Source organism: Scyliorhinus torazame, chromosome 19 (assembly GCF_047496885.1).
Source record: "Scyliorhinus torazame isolate Kashiwa2021f chromosome 19, sScyTor2.1, whole genome shotgun sequence".
NCBI lineage: Eukaryota > Metazoa > Chordata > Chondrichthyes > Carcharhiniformes > Scyliorhinidae > Scyliorhinus > Scyliorhinus torazame.
The window spans coordinates 25,374,580-25,389,112 of NC_092725.1; the positions used below are offsets into that span (position 1 = coordinate 25,374,580).

The 14,533-nt window shown below is 50.1% G+C and overlaps 1 protein-coding gene across 3 annotated transcripts in view; it reads left to right on the forward strand.

Moving 5' to 3' along the window:
* The first annotated feature begins 4,258 nt into the window (after positions 1-4,258).
* LOC140396061 (3 beta-hydroxysteroid dehydrogenase type 7-like) overlaps positions 4,259-14,533 on the forward strand; it is an 80,272-nt gene continuing 69,997 nt past the window's right edge. Inside the window, exons 1-2 of one of the 3 annotated variants that reach the window (XM_072484159.1) lie at positions 4,259-4,403; positions 8,190-8,431. In XM_072484159.1, coding sequence (XP_072340260.1) covers positions 8,275-8,431 — 157 coding nt within the window. In that variant the 5' untranslated portion in view covers positions 4,259-4,403; positions 8,190-8,274. Of the gene's footprint in view, positions 4,404-4,806; positions 4,949-8,096; positions 8,432-14,533 lie in introns of those variants that run through there. The other 2 variants (XM_072484158.1, XM_072484157.1) reach the window with 2 other exon arrangements.

A 14,533-nucleotide genomic window follows, 5' to 3' on the forward strand; every position in this document is an offset into this window, starting at 1 on the left:
CAGTAGCTGATCCTTGAACAAGCCCCACTTATCCAGTGTGTCCAACACTTGCAGCCTACTTCTCCACCTTATCCCCCCCAAGTCACGTCTAATGGCATCATAATTTCCCTTCCCCCAGCTATAACTCTTGCCCTGCGGTGTATACTTATCCCTTTCCATCCTTAACGTAAACGTCATCGAATTGTGGTCACTGTCCCCAAAGTGCTCACCTACCTCCAAATCCAACACCTGGCCTGGTTCATTACCCAAAACCAAATCCAATGTGGCCTCGCCTCTTGTTGGCCTGTCAACAAACTGTGTCAGGAAACCCTCCTGCACACACTGTACAAAAAACGACCCATCTAATGTACTCGAACTATATCTTTTCCAGTCAATATTTGGAAAGTTAAAGTCTCCCATAATAACTACCCTGTTACTTTTGCTCTTATCCAGGATCATCCTCGCCATCCTTTCCTCTACATCCCTAGAACTATTTGGAGGCCTATAGAAGACTCCCAACAGTGTGACCTCTCCTTTCATGTTTCTAACCTCAGCCCATACTACCTCGGAAGATGAGTCCCCATCTAGCATCCTCTCCGCCACCGTAATACTGCTCTTGACTAGCAGCGCCACACCTCCCCCTCTTTTGCCTCCTTCTCTGAGCTTACTAAAACACCTAAACCCCGGAACCTGCAACATCCATTCCTGTCCCTGCTCTATCCTTGTCTCCGAAATGGCCCAGGTACCAACCCATGCTGCCAGTTCCCCTACCTTATTTCGTATACTCCTGGCATTGAAGTAGACACACTTCAAACCACCTACCTGAACACTGGCCCCCTCCTGTGACGTCAAATCTGAGCTCCTGACCTCTATACTCTCATTCTCCCTTACCCTAAAACTACAATCCAGGTTCCCATGCCCCTGCTGCATTAGTTTAAACCATCATTAGAAATGATGAGGTCTTTGCCTGGGGTGTATACCAGCTGGAAGTCGTATCGTCGGAGCTTGAGAAGAATACGCTGGAGGCGAGGCGTCATGTCGTTCAAGTCTTTCTGTATTATATTGACCAGCGGGCGATGGTCGGTCTCGACGGTGAATTGAGGAAGTCCGTAGACATAATCGTGAAACTTAACCACACCGGTCAGAAGGCCCAGGCACTCCTTTTCTATCTGCGCGTAGCGCTGCTCCATGGGGGTCATCGCACGGGACACATATGCAACGGGGACCCATGATGAGGCCTCATCACGTTGAAGGAGCACTGCCCCAATGCTGGAGTGACTGGCATCGGTTGAAATTTTGGTCTCCTTTGCTGGATCAAAGAAAGCTAAGACCGGGGCCGTGGTCAGTTTGGTTTTGAGTTCTCTCCATTCGCGCTCGTGGGCAGGGAGCCATTGGAAGTCTGTCGTCTTCCTGACCAGGTTCCTGAGAGCCGTGGTATGAGAGGCGAGGTTAGGGATAAATTTCCCTAAAAAATTGACCATGCCCAGAAATCGGAGGACCGCCTTCTTGTCCTCTGATGTTTTCATAGCTGTGATGGCAGCTACCTTGTCCGCATCCGGCCGCACACCCAACTGGGAGATATGGTCCCCGAGGAACTTCCGTCTGACCAAAAGAGCATTTGGCACTGTTGAGGCGGAGGCCATGCTCATGTATACGTCTGAATACGCGCTGGAGGCGACTAACATGCTCCTGCGGGGTGGTGGACCAAATGATTATGTCATCGACATAGACGCGAACACCTTCAATGCCTTCCATCATTTGTTCCATAATCCTATGGAACACTTCTGATGCAGATATGATCCCGAACGGCATCCTGTTGTAACAATATCTGCCAAAGGGGGTGTTAAATGTGCAAAGTTTCCTGCTGGATTTGTCGAGCTGGATTTGCCAGAATCCTTTTGAGGCATCGAGTTTGGTGAAGAGCTTGGCGCGAGCCATCTCACATGTGAGCTCTTCGCGCTTGGGAATTGGATAATGCTCCCTCATGATATTGCGATTCAGATCCTTGGGATCAATGCAAATTCTCAATTCGCCGGAAGGCTTTTTTACACATACCATGGAACTGACCCAGTCGGTCGGTTCCGTGACTTTGGAAATCACTCCTTGGTTCTGGATGTCCTGCAGCTGCTGCTTGAGGCGGTCCTTAAGGGGTGCTGGGACCCTGCGAGGTGCGTGCACCACAGGCGTGGCATTCTGTTTTAATAAAATCTTGTAGGTGTACGGGAGCGTGCCCATGCCCTCGAAGACGTCGTGGTACTGGTTGATAATGGCATCGAGCTGCGCCCTGAAGTCAGTGTCCTGAAAGGCAGACCCGTCAGCAGGAGAGAGAGAGAGTGAACTCTCTGAACTAGGTTCAACAGCTTGCAGCCTGCGGCCAAGCAGGGAGGCTTTCCAGGAGCCCACGATTTCAAAGGAAAGGATGGCTTTGCGTGACCTGTGCGTCACTTCGAGCTGACACGAGCCGCTGGCAGCAATGGCATTGCCATTATAATCTAATAGCTGGCAGGCTGATGGGAGGATGGCTGGTTTGACACGAAGGCTTTGGAGGTCAGACCGCGCAATGAGATTGGCGGAGGCACCAGTGTCCAGGCAGAATCGTATTTGGGACCGGTTGACCGTAAGGGTGGCACACCACTCATCGTCTGGATCGATGCTGTATACCGGTAGAGGCTGGATTCTTTGCTTCGGGGACACCCTGTTTTTTGTAACCATACCGACTCGAAAAGGCACCTTCGGGTCCTCGGTGTCAATAACGGGTAGTCGGTCCGCATCGGACTCGGTGACCGTGGGTTGAATGGCCCGGACATTCCTGCGAGGCTGGCTGGAGCGACGAGAGTTGGCAGGCTGAGCTGATCTGCATAAAGCAGCAGAGTGGCCAAGTTTGCCCCATCTCGGGCATCGTCGGGATTTGGCAGGACATTGCCGCTTTAAGTGGGCAGAGCCACAGTTGCCGCACGTTGTAACATCAGTACGCTCACTGCGCCACCGCGCATGCACAGTGCGGTCGTACGTGGTGCGAGCCTGCGCAGTACGTTCGTCAACGTCGCCGTCCCGTTCGGTGTGTACAAGCGTGGGAGTCCGCGAAAAGCGGGCGAAATGGCCGCCCTCATCCAGGCTGAGGCCCTGGAGTTACTCGATTGCTTGGACCCGTTCTGCCTTGTGGGGACCTTGCCGCACCGCTTCAGCCGCTTGGATGTGGGAATACCGACTAGTGGCGTGTTCGTGTAGCACGCAGGTCTCGATGGCGGTCGCTAGGGGGAGCTGCTTTACTTTGAGGAGCTGCTGGCGTAGGGGGTCCGACTGAACACCGAAAACGATCTGGTCGCGTATCATGGAGTCGGAGGTGGGCCCGTAATTACAGGACTGCGCAAGGATGCGGAGGTGGGTGAGAAAGGATTGGAAAGGTTCATCCTTACCCTGCAAACGCTGTTGGAATACATAGCGCCCGAAACTTTCATTCACCTCAATGTCGCAGTGACTGTCAAACTTAAGGAGGACCGTCTTGAATTTTGATTTATCTTCATCATCAGCAAAGGAGAGAGAATTGAAAATGTGGATGGCATGTTCCCCGGCCGTGGATAGGAAGAGACCGATCTTCCTGGTGTCTGAGGCAGCTTCCCGGTCTGTGGCTTGCAGGTAGAGTTGGAAGCGTTGTTTGAATATCTTCCAGTTGACCCCGAGGTTACCGGTGATGCGGAGCGATGGCGGCGGCGGGCGGACGCTGTCCATTTTGCAGGATGGCTGTATGCTGGTGGAAGGCAGATCACTTGCAGGTAGGTCTCAGAAGTTCTAATATCCCTCAACTCCTGGTACCATGATGTGTTGGGTGCTCTGGATCCGGGGAACATATACCGGCCACCAACACTTCAAATAGTACAGCACTATTTTATTAAGTTAGAAACTGTTGAACATACTTTCACTGTGGGTTAACACGATGTTAGATTAAACTAAAGACCTATGCCTGTCCTAACCAGTCTATGCACTCAGCACACGGTGAAGATCTGTGCTGTAAGCTGTAAGCTCTGTCCTTGTAGGAGGCTGCATCCCGAATGAGCGGGAACTCTGATGCCCCCTGTCTTTATAGTGAGTGTGCTCTAACTGGTGACTGGCTGTGATGTTGTGTGTGTTGGTTGGTCCCACTGTGTGTCCATCAGTGTGTGTGTCTGCACCATGATATACTGGTGTATATTATGACAGTACTGATGGAGTGACGTTGCGAATTCCTGAGCGTCTCTCTCTCTCTCTTTCTCTCTCTCTCTGTCTCAGTGTCTCTTTCTCTCTCTAAGTATCACTGTCTCTTTCCGTCTCTTTCTCCCTTAATCTCTTTCGGAATGCGTTCCGAAAGCTAGTGATTTAAAACAAACCTGTTGGACTTTAACGTGGTGTTGCAAGACTTCATGCTGTCGTTTGAAAGACTTCGGAAAGTAATGAACCATTGCTTTCCATCAAGGCTGTTTTGTCATCACTTCCTGTGTGGTTACCCCGTCAACTCAGCTTTTCTCCACTCCATCTTCCAGCGAGCGAGAAAGAGAGAGGGGGAAAGAGAGAGAGACAGAGACACAGAGAGGGAGAGGGAGAGAGAAAGGGAGATAGGGAGGGAGGGGTGGAGACAGAGAGAGAGAGACAGAGAGAGAGAGAGACAGAGAAAGACAGAGAGAGAGAGAGAGAGAGACAGAGAGAGAGAGAGACCACTGAGAAAGGGACACAGGGAGGGAGAGAGAGAGACAGAGAGAGAGAGAGAGAGAGAGACAGAGAGAGAGGCCAGAGAGAGAAAGGGAGACAGAGAGGAAGGGATAGAGACAAGAGAGAGAGAGAGAGATGGAGAGAGAGAGAATCAATGCAAACAATTGAATGACAGACCGGAGTTCAATCCCTGCTTTGCCCCTGGCCATCTCTCCCTCTCTCTCAGTAGACTGCTCCCTCCGCTCCTTCGCTGGGCCTGCCCCCCGGAGACTGCCCTCTCTACCAGGTGATGTATATCAGTGTTGTCAGTGAGCACCCGGGCCCTGGGCTGTGAGGTGCAGCAGTCGGCCAGGTCTGGGCTGGGACACACTCACACACTCACTCACACACACACTCACTCACACTCACACACACTCACACTCACACACTCACTCACGCTCACACACACACTCACTCACACACACACTCACACACACTCACACTCACACACACACTCACTCACTCACAAACTCACTCACACAGTCACTCACTCACTTTCACACACACACACTCTCAAACTCAATCTTTCTCACACACTCACACTCAATCTCTCACACTCTCTCTCACACACGCTCACACTCATGCCTTTGCTCACACTGTCTTTCACTCACACTCTCTCGCACACTCTCACAGGCTCTCAAACTCACTAATTTTCTCCCACTCTCACTCACACATTCACTCACACCCTCTGAAACTCACGCATTCCCTCACACTCTCTCACGCACACTCTCACTCACACACACTCTCTCTCACACACTCTCTCACTCACACACACACTCTCACTCACACACACTCTCTCACACATACTCTCACTCACACACACTCTCACTCACACACTCTCTCACTCACACACACACTCTCACTCACACACACTCTCACTCACACACACTCTCTCTCACACACTCTCTCACTCACACACACACTCTCACTCACACACACTCTCTCACTCACACACACTCTCTCTCACACACACTCTCTCTCACACTCACACTCTCTCACACACACACTCTCACTCTCACACTCTCTCACTCACACACACTCTCACTCACACACACTCTCTCTCTCACACATACTCTCACTCACACACACTCTCTCACACACACACTCTCACTCACACACACACTCTCACTCACACACACTCTCACTCTCACTCACACACACTCTCACTCACACACACTCTCTCACACATACTATCACTCACACACACTCTCTCTCACACACACACTCTCTCTCACGCACACTCTCACTCACACACACTCTCTCTCACACACTCTCTCACTCACACACACTCACACTCACACACACTCTCACACACACACTCTCACTCACACACACTCTCTCTCACACACACACTCTCACTCACGCACACTCTCTCACTCACACACACTCTCTCTCACACTCACACTCTCTCACACACACTCTCACTCTCACACACTCACTCACTCATACACTCACTCACACACACTCTCACTCTCACACACTCTCTCACTCACACACACTCACTCACTCATACACTCACTCACACACACTCTCACTCTCACACACTCTCTCACTCACACACACTCTCTCTCACTCACACACACACTCTCACTCACACACACACTCTCACTCACACACACTCTCACTCTCACACACTCTCACTCACACACACTCTCACTCACACACACTCTCTCTCACACATACTATCACTCACACACACTCTCTCTCTCACACACACACTCTCTCTCACGCACACTCTCACTCACACACACTCTCTCTCACACACTCTCTCACTCACACACACTCACACTCACACACACTCTCACACACACACTCTCACTCACACACACTCTCTCTCTCACACACACACTCTCACTCACACACACTCTCTCACTCACACACACTCTCTCTCACACTCACACTCTCTCACACACACTCTCACTCTCACACACTCTATCACTCACACACTCTCACTCTCACACACTCTCTCACTCACACACACTCACTCACTCATACACTCACTCACACACTCTCTCACTCACACACACTCACTCACTCATACACTCACTCACACACACTCTCACTCTCACACACTCTCTCACTCACACACACACTCTCTCACTCACACACTCTCTCTCACTCACACACACACTCTCACTCACACACACTCACTCTCACACACTCACGCACACTCTCTCTCACACACACTCTCTCTCTCACACACTCTCTCTCACTCATACACACACTCACACTCACACACTCTCTCTCACTCACATACACACTCTCACTCACACACACTCACTCTCACACACTCTCTCTCACTCACACACACTCTCTCTCTCACACACACTCTCTCTCACTCACACACTCTCACTCACTCACACACACACTCTCTCACTCTCACACACTCACACTCACACTCATACTCTCTCAGACTAATGCATTTCCTCACACTCACTTTCGCCCACACACCACGTTCTCATACACTCACACTCACTCATACTCTCTCTCACACACACTCTCATACACTCTCAAACTCACTAATACTCTCACACACAGACACTCATTCTCTCACACACACACTCTCTGACACACACACAGATGCACTCTCATGCACTCTCACACAAAGTCTCATACACACTCAAACTCACTCATTCTCTTTCACTCACACACGCATTCACACTCAGACACACACTCACACACTAACTTATACACACATTCATACACACACTCTCACTCACATACACACATTCTCACACATACTCTCACGTACTCTCAAACTCACTCATTCGCTCACCAACTCACTTATTCTCTCATACTCACACACAGATTCCCAAATACACATAAACACTCAATCTCTCACACTCACACAGTCACACACACTCACACATGCTCTCATACTCTCTCAAACTCACGCATTCCCTCACACTCTCCTTCACTCTCACACATTCTCTGCCACACTCACAGTCTCATGTATTCCCTCAAACACTCTTTCACTCACACACTCAATCCCTCACACTCACACACACTCTCTCACACACTCATACACACGCTCTCACTCACATAGTCACACACACTCACATATACTCTCTCAGACTAACGCATTCCCTCACACTCTCTTTCACCCACACACTCCCCACGCACTCTGAAACTCACTCTCACACACACTCTCACACTCCGGCTTTCTCTCACACTCTCGTTCACACACTCTCACTCACAGGCTCTCACTCAAACAAACTCTCACTCCCCCCTCACACACATGCTAATTCACACCCTCACACACTCTAATTCACACGCACACACACTCGAATTCACGCACGCACTCTCTAATTCACACCTTCACACACACTCTCATTCACACACACACTCACACCCTCACACACACACATTCTAATCACTCTATTTCACACACACAGATTCCTGGCCGTTCAGACGGAGTGAATTATTCCCTTTGCGTGGTTGTGTATTCCGAGGGTCTCGATCACGATTGGTTTGATAATTCCTTTCAGAGAGTGATCTCAAGGAAGGAAGAGGACGTCGATTGAACGGACACAGACATACATCCAGGCGCGTGGATACTCCCCGACACTGATCATGGTTGCTCAGCAGGGGCAGGTGTACCTGGTGACTGGGGGCTGTGGATTCCTGGGCAGGCACCTGGTGAAGATGTTAGCCGAGCGGGAAGAGGGAATCTCAGAGATCCGGGTCTTTGACGTGCAGCTGGACAGAGAGCTGGAACGCTGGAGCACCGGTATGTACAAATCTCTGATTTCAGGATGGATACAGGGCCATGGGGAGAGAGCGGGACAGTGGGATTAGTTTGGGATTGATACAGGGCTACAGGGAGAGAGCGGGGCAGAGGGATTAGTTTGGGATTGATACAGGGCTATGGGGAGAGAGCGGGGCAGTGGGATTAGTTTGGGATTGATACAGGGCTATGGGGAGAGAGCGGGGCAGTGGGATTAGTTTGGGATTGATACAGGGCTACAGGGAGAGAGCGGGGCAGTGGGATTAGTTTGGGATTGATACAGGGCTATGGGGAGAGAGCGGGGCAGTGGGATTAGTTTGGGATTGATACAGGGCTACAGGGAGAGAGCGGGGCAGTGGGATTAGTTTGGGATTGATACAGGGCTATGGGGAGAGAGCGGGGCAGTGGGATTAGTTTGGGATTGATACAGGGCTATGGGGAGAGAGCGGGGCAGTGGGATTAGTTTGGGGATTGATACAGGGCTATGTGGAAAGAGCGGGGCAGTGGGATTAATTTGGGATTGATACAGGGCTATGGGGAGAGAGTGGGCAGTGGGATTAGTTTGAGTTTGATACAGGGCTACAGGGAGGGAGCGGGGCAGTGGGATTAGTTTGGGGATTGATACCGGGCTATGTGGAAAGAGCGGGGCAGTGGGATTAGTTTGGGATTGATACAGGGCTATGGGGTGAGAGTGGGGCAGTGGGATTAGTTTGGGGTTGATACAGGGCTATGGGGAGAGAGCGGGGCAGTGGGATTAGTTTGGGATTGATACAGGGCTATGGGGAGAGAGCGGGGCAGTGGGATTAGTTTGGGGTTGATACAGGGCTATGGGGAGAGAGCGGGGCAGGGGGATTAGTTTGGGGATTGATACCGGGCTATGTGGAAAGAGCGGGGCAGTGGGATTAGTTTGGGATTGATACAGGGCTATGGGGAGAGAGCGGGGCAGTGGGATTAGTTTGGGATTGACACAGGGCTACAGGGAGAGAGCGGGGCAGTGGGATTAGTTTGGCGTTGATACCGGGCTATGTGGAAAGAGCGGGGCAGTGGGATTAGTTTGGGGATTGATACAGGGCTATGGGGAGAGAGTGGGGCAGTGGGATTAGTTTGGGATTGACACAGGGCTATGGGGAGAGAGCGGGGCAGTGGGATTGATTAGTTTGGGATTGATACAGGGCTACGGGGAGAGAGCGGGGCAGTGGGATTAGTTTGGGATTGATGCAGGACTATGGGGAGAGAGCGGGACAGTGGGATTAGTTTAGGGATTGATACAGGGCTATGGGGAGAGAGCGGGGCAGTGGGATTAGTTTGGGGATTGATACAAGGTTATGGGGAGAGAGTGGGGCAGGGGGATTAGTTTGGGGATTGATACAGGGCTATGGGGAGAGAGTGGGGCAGTGGGATTAGTTTGGGATTGATGCAGGACTATGGGGAGAGAGCGGGGCAGTGGGATTAGTTTGGGATTAACACAGGGCTACGGGGAGAGAGTGGGGCAGTGGGATTAGTTTGGGGATTGATACAAGGTTATGGGGAGAGAGTGGGGCAGTGGGATTAGTTTGGGATTGATACAGGGCGATGGGGAGAGAGCGGGGAAGTGGATTCGTTTGGGATTGTTACAGGGCTACGGGGAGAGAGTGGGGCAGTGGGATTAGTTTGGGTATTGACACAGGGCTACAGGGAGACGGTGAGGCAGTGGGATTAGTTTGGGATTGATACAGGGCTATGGGGAGAGAGTGGGGCAGTGGGATTAGTTTGTGATTGACACAGGGCTACGGTGAGAGAGCGGGACAGTGGGATTAGTTTGGGATTGACACAGGGTTATGGGGAGAGAGCGGGGCAGTGGGATTAGTTTGGGGATTGACACAGGGCTATGGGGAGAGTGGGGCAGTGGGATTAGTTTGGGATTGTTACAGGGCTACGGGGAGAGAGTGGGGCAGTGGGATTAGTTTGGGGATTGACACAGGGCTATGGGGAGAGAGTGGGGCAGTGGGATTAGTTTGGGGATTGATACAGGGCGATGGGGAGAGAGCGGGGCAGTGGGATTAGTTTGGGATTCTTACTGGGCGATGGGGAGAGAGCGGGGCAGTGGGATTAGTTTGGGATTGTTACAGGGCTATGGGGAGAGAGTGGGGCAGTGGGATTAGTTTGGGGATTGACACAGGGCTATGGGGACGGAGTGGGACAGTGGGATTAGTTTAGGATTGACACCGGGCTATGGGGAGAGAGTGGGGCAGTGGGATTAGTTTGGGGATTGATACAGGGCGATGGGGAGAGAGCGGGGCAGTGGGATTAGTTTGGGATTGTTACAGGGCTATGGGGAGAGAGCGGGGCAGTGGGATTAGTTTGGGGATTTACACAGGGCTATGGGGAGAGAGTGGGGCAGTGGGATTAGTTTGGGGATTGATACAGGGCGATAGGGAGAGAGCGGGGCAGTGGGATTAGTTTGGGATTGTTACAGGGCTACGGGGAGAGAGCGGGGCAGTGGGATTAGTTTGGGGATTGATACAAGGTTATGGGGAGAGAGTGGGGCAGTGGGATTAGTTTGGGATTGGTACAAGGTTATGGGGAGAGAGTGAGGCAGTGGGATTAGTTTGGGATTGATTCAGGGCTATGGGGAGAGAGTGGGGCAGTGGGATTAGTTTGGGATTGATACAGGGAGAGAGTAGGGCAGTGGGATTAGTTTGGGATTGATACAGGGCTATGGCGAGAATGGGTCAGTAGGATTAGTTTGGGGATTGATACAGGGCTATGGGGAGAGAGCAGGACAGTGGGATTAGTTTGGGATTGATACAGGCCTTTGGGGAGAGTGGAACAGTGGGATTAGTTTGGGGATTGGTACAGGGCTATGGGGAGAGAGCGGGGCAGGGGGATTAGTTTGGAGATTGATACAGGGCTATGGGGAGGGTGCGGGAGAGTGGGATTAGTTTGAGATTGATACAGGGCTGTGGGGAGAGAGGGGGCAGTGGGATTAGTTTGGGATTGACACAGGGCTATGAGAGAAAGGGGGACAGTGGGATTAGTTTCAGGATTGATACAGGGCTATGGGGAGAAAGTGGGGCAGTGGGATTAGTTTGGGGATTGATACAGGGCTATGGGGAGAGAGTGGGGCAGGAAGATTAGTTTCGGGATTGATACAGGGCGTGAGGAGAGTGGGGCAGTGGGATTAGTTTGGGGATTGGTACAGAGCTGTGGGGAGAGGGCGAGGCAGTAGGATTAGTTTGGGGATTGGTACAGGGCTGTGGGGAGAGAGCGGGGCAGTGGGATTAGTTTGGGGATTGATACAGCGCTATGGGGAGAGAGCGGGGCAGTGGGATTAGTTGGGATTTATATGGTGCTATGGGGAGAGAGTGGGGCAGTGGGATTAGTTTGGGATTGATACAGGGCTATGGGGAGAGAGCGGGGCAGTGGGATTAGTTTGGGGATTGATACAGCGCTATGGGGAGAGAGCGGGGCAGTGGGATTAGTTGGGATTTATATGGCGCTATGGGGAGAGAGTGGGGCAGTGGGATTAGTTTGGGATTGATACAGGGCTATGGGGAGAGAGCGGGGCAGTGGGATTAGTTTGGGATTGCTACAGGGCTAAGGGGAGAAAACGGGGCAGTGGGATTAGTTTGGGGATTGATGCGGGGCTATGGGGAGAGCGGGACAGTGGGATTAGTTTGGGATTGATACAGGTGTTATGGGCGAGGCGTTTTCAGAGCTGCAAAATGTATCATGGAGTTCAACCAACCTCCCCCTTTAATGCTATTGTTGCTTTACCGAGCACACGGCTTGTTCTCCAGGTGTGGGATTACAATTATGGACACGTGGGTTTTTAAACACAAAACAATTCCCTGAACTCAATTTAACCTTTTAAATGAACATTGGATCATTTAACACCCCTTACTTCAAAGATAATCCCCCAAAATAATACAACACTAAATAATCCTTCAGTTATTCAGAGAGATCTGGGAGTTCAGGTCCATTGTACCCTGAAGGTAGCAACGCAGGTCGATAGAGTGGTCAAGAAGGCATACAGCATGCTGGCCTTCATCGGACGGGGTATTGAGTACAAGAGTCGGCAGGTCATGTTACAGTTTTGAGGACTTTGGTTAGGCCACATTTGGAATACTGCGTGCAGTTCTGGTCGCCACATTACCAGAAGGATGTGGATGCTTTCGGGAGGGTGCAGAGGAGGTTCACCAGGATGTTGCCTGGTATGGAGGGTGCTAGCTATGAAGAAAGGTTGAGTAGATTAGGATTGTTTTCGTAGGAAAGATGGAGGTTGAGGGGGGACCTGATTGAGGTCTACAAAATTATGAGAGGTATGGACAGCGTGGATAGCAACAAGCTTTTTCCAAGAGTAGGGGTGTCAATTACAAGGGGTCACGATTTCAAGGTGAGAGGGGGAAAGTTTAAGGGAGATGTGCGTGGAAAGTTTTTTATGCAGTGGGTGGCGGGTGCCTGGAACGCTTTGCCAGCGGAGGTGGTAGAGGCGGGCACGATAGCATCATTTAAGATGCATCTAGACGGATATATAAACGGGCGGGGAACAGAGGGAATTGATCTTTGGAAAATAAGTGACAGGTTTAGATAAAGGATCTGGATCAGCGCAGGCTGGGAGGGCCGAAGGGCCTGTTCCTGTGCTGTAATTTTCTTTGTTCTTTGTTCTTTTGTTCTTATTCCTTTCAACATTCAAGAGACTTCACACCTTTAAACATAAACACATCTGGTTAAAGGCATTACTGTTATGAGTTTAAATCACCCAAATGATCCAGAGATAGTCTTTCATGGCAGAGATCACAGCAGATCCAGCTCACTGCAAACACAGACACACCCAAGCTCTTTTCCTCAAAACTGCAACTAAAACTGCAAAATGGCTGAGCTAAAAACCCAGCTCCACCCACACTCTGACATCATTGCATTTCTTAAAGGTACATTGCGTAAACATCCATTTCTTAAAGGCACTCTCACATGACACCTCCCCCCAAGAAAAAAAATAAACCATCAACTTCAAGATGGTTTCATTTTCACTTTTGCACCATCCACTAAGAAATGTACACAGTAAATATGCCTGTTCATTTTTAGAGAAAATCAACACATGCAAACAGGTATGATAATATAGTCCATTTTTCTTTGTTCTTCTTCCTCCAACCGAAATCCTTCTCGATTGACAGTCTCTTTGAACAAAGTCTCTGCACAATCAATCCATTCCTCTACTCCTCGGCATTTCTCTTTAGAATCAGATACTTTAGTTCAATCTGACCACAGAGTCCCTTGCAATTCTCCAATACAGGAACATTGGTTATCACAGCCTTCAGGCAGTCAAATGCCTGTTGAAAGTCCGCTGTCCATTGAAATTTTTTACGTTTCTTCAGCAATTCCATCAGTGGAGTAATCACGCAACAAAACTTTTGCACAGCTGTTCGATCAAATTCACTCATGTTAAGAAATCGTATTATTTCCCTTCGCTTGGAGGGTATCGGAAACTCCTCAAGGAAAGTGATTTGGGATTCTCCAAATTCATTTTCGCCTCGGTTCATCACCAAAGCCTGAAGTCGATCGAAGAACTCCACATGATGTTTTAAATGTTCTTTCCATGTCTGGAAGTTGTAAATAAAAGCAGATTTTCCCAATTTCTCAATGCAATCCTTCAAATGCGGGATTGGATATGAGTCCGTTCTTGTAACTGCATTCACCTTTCGATAGTCCACACACAACCGTTGGGTACCGTCTGGTTTAGGTACCATCGCTATGGGTGAGCTCCATTGGCTGCAACCCACTTCAATTATGCCATTTTTAAGCATACTCTCAATCTCTCTGTTAACCTGTGCCAATTTCAAAAGGTTAAGTCTATATGGATGTTGTTTGATTGGAACAGCATTTCCCACATCTACATCATGTATAGCCATTTTAGTACTTCCCAATTTATCTCCACAAACTTGCCCATGTGATATCAATAACTCTTTCAGGTCAGTTCGTTTTTCCTCTGGAAGGTAACTTAACAATTTTTAAGAACATCCTCATCTTCCAATTTAATTTGAGGTATGTCAAATTCACAGTCATCTGGATTTGGTTCGTCACTTTGAGTTAGAATCATTAAAACCTCCTTTTTCTCTCCTTCCCTTT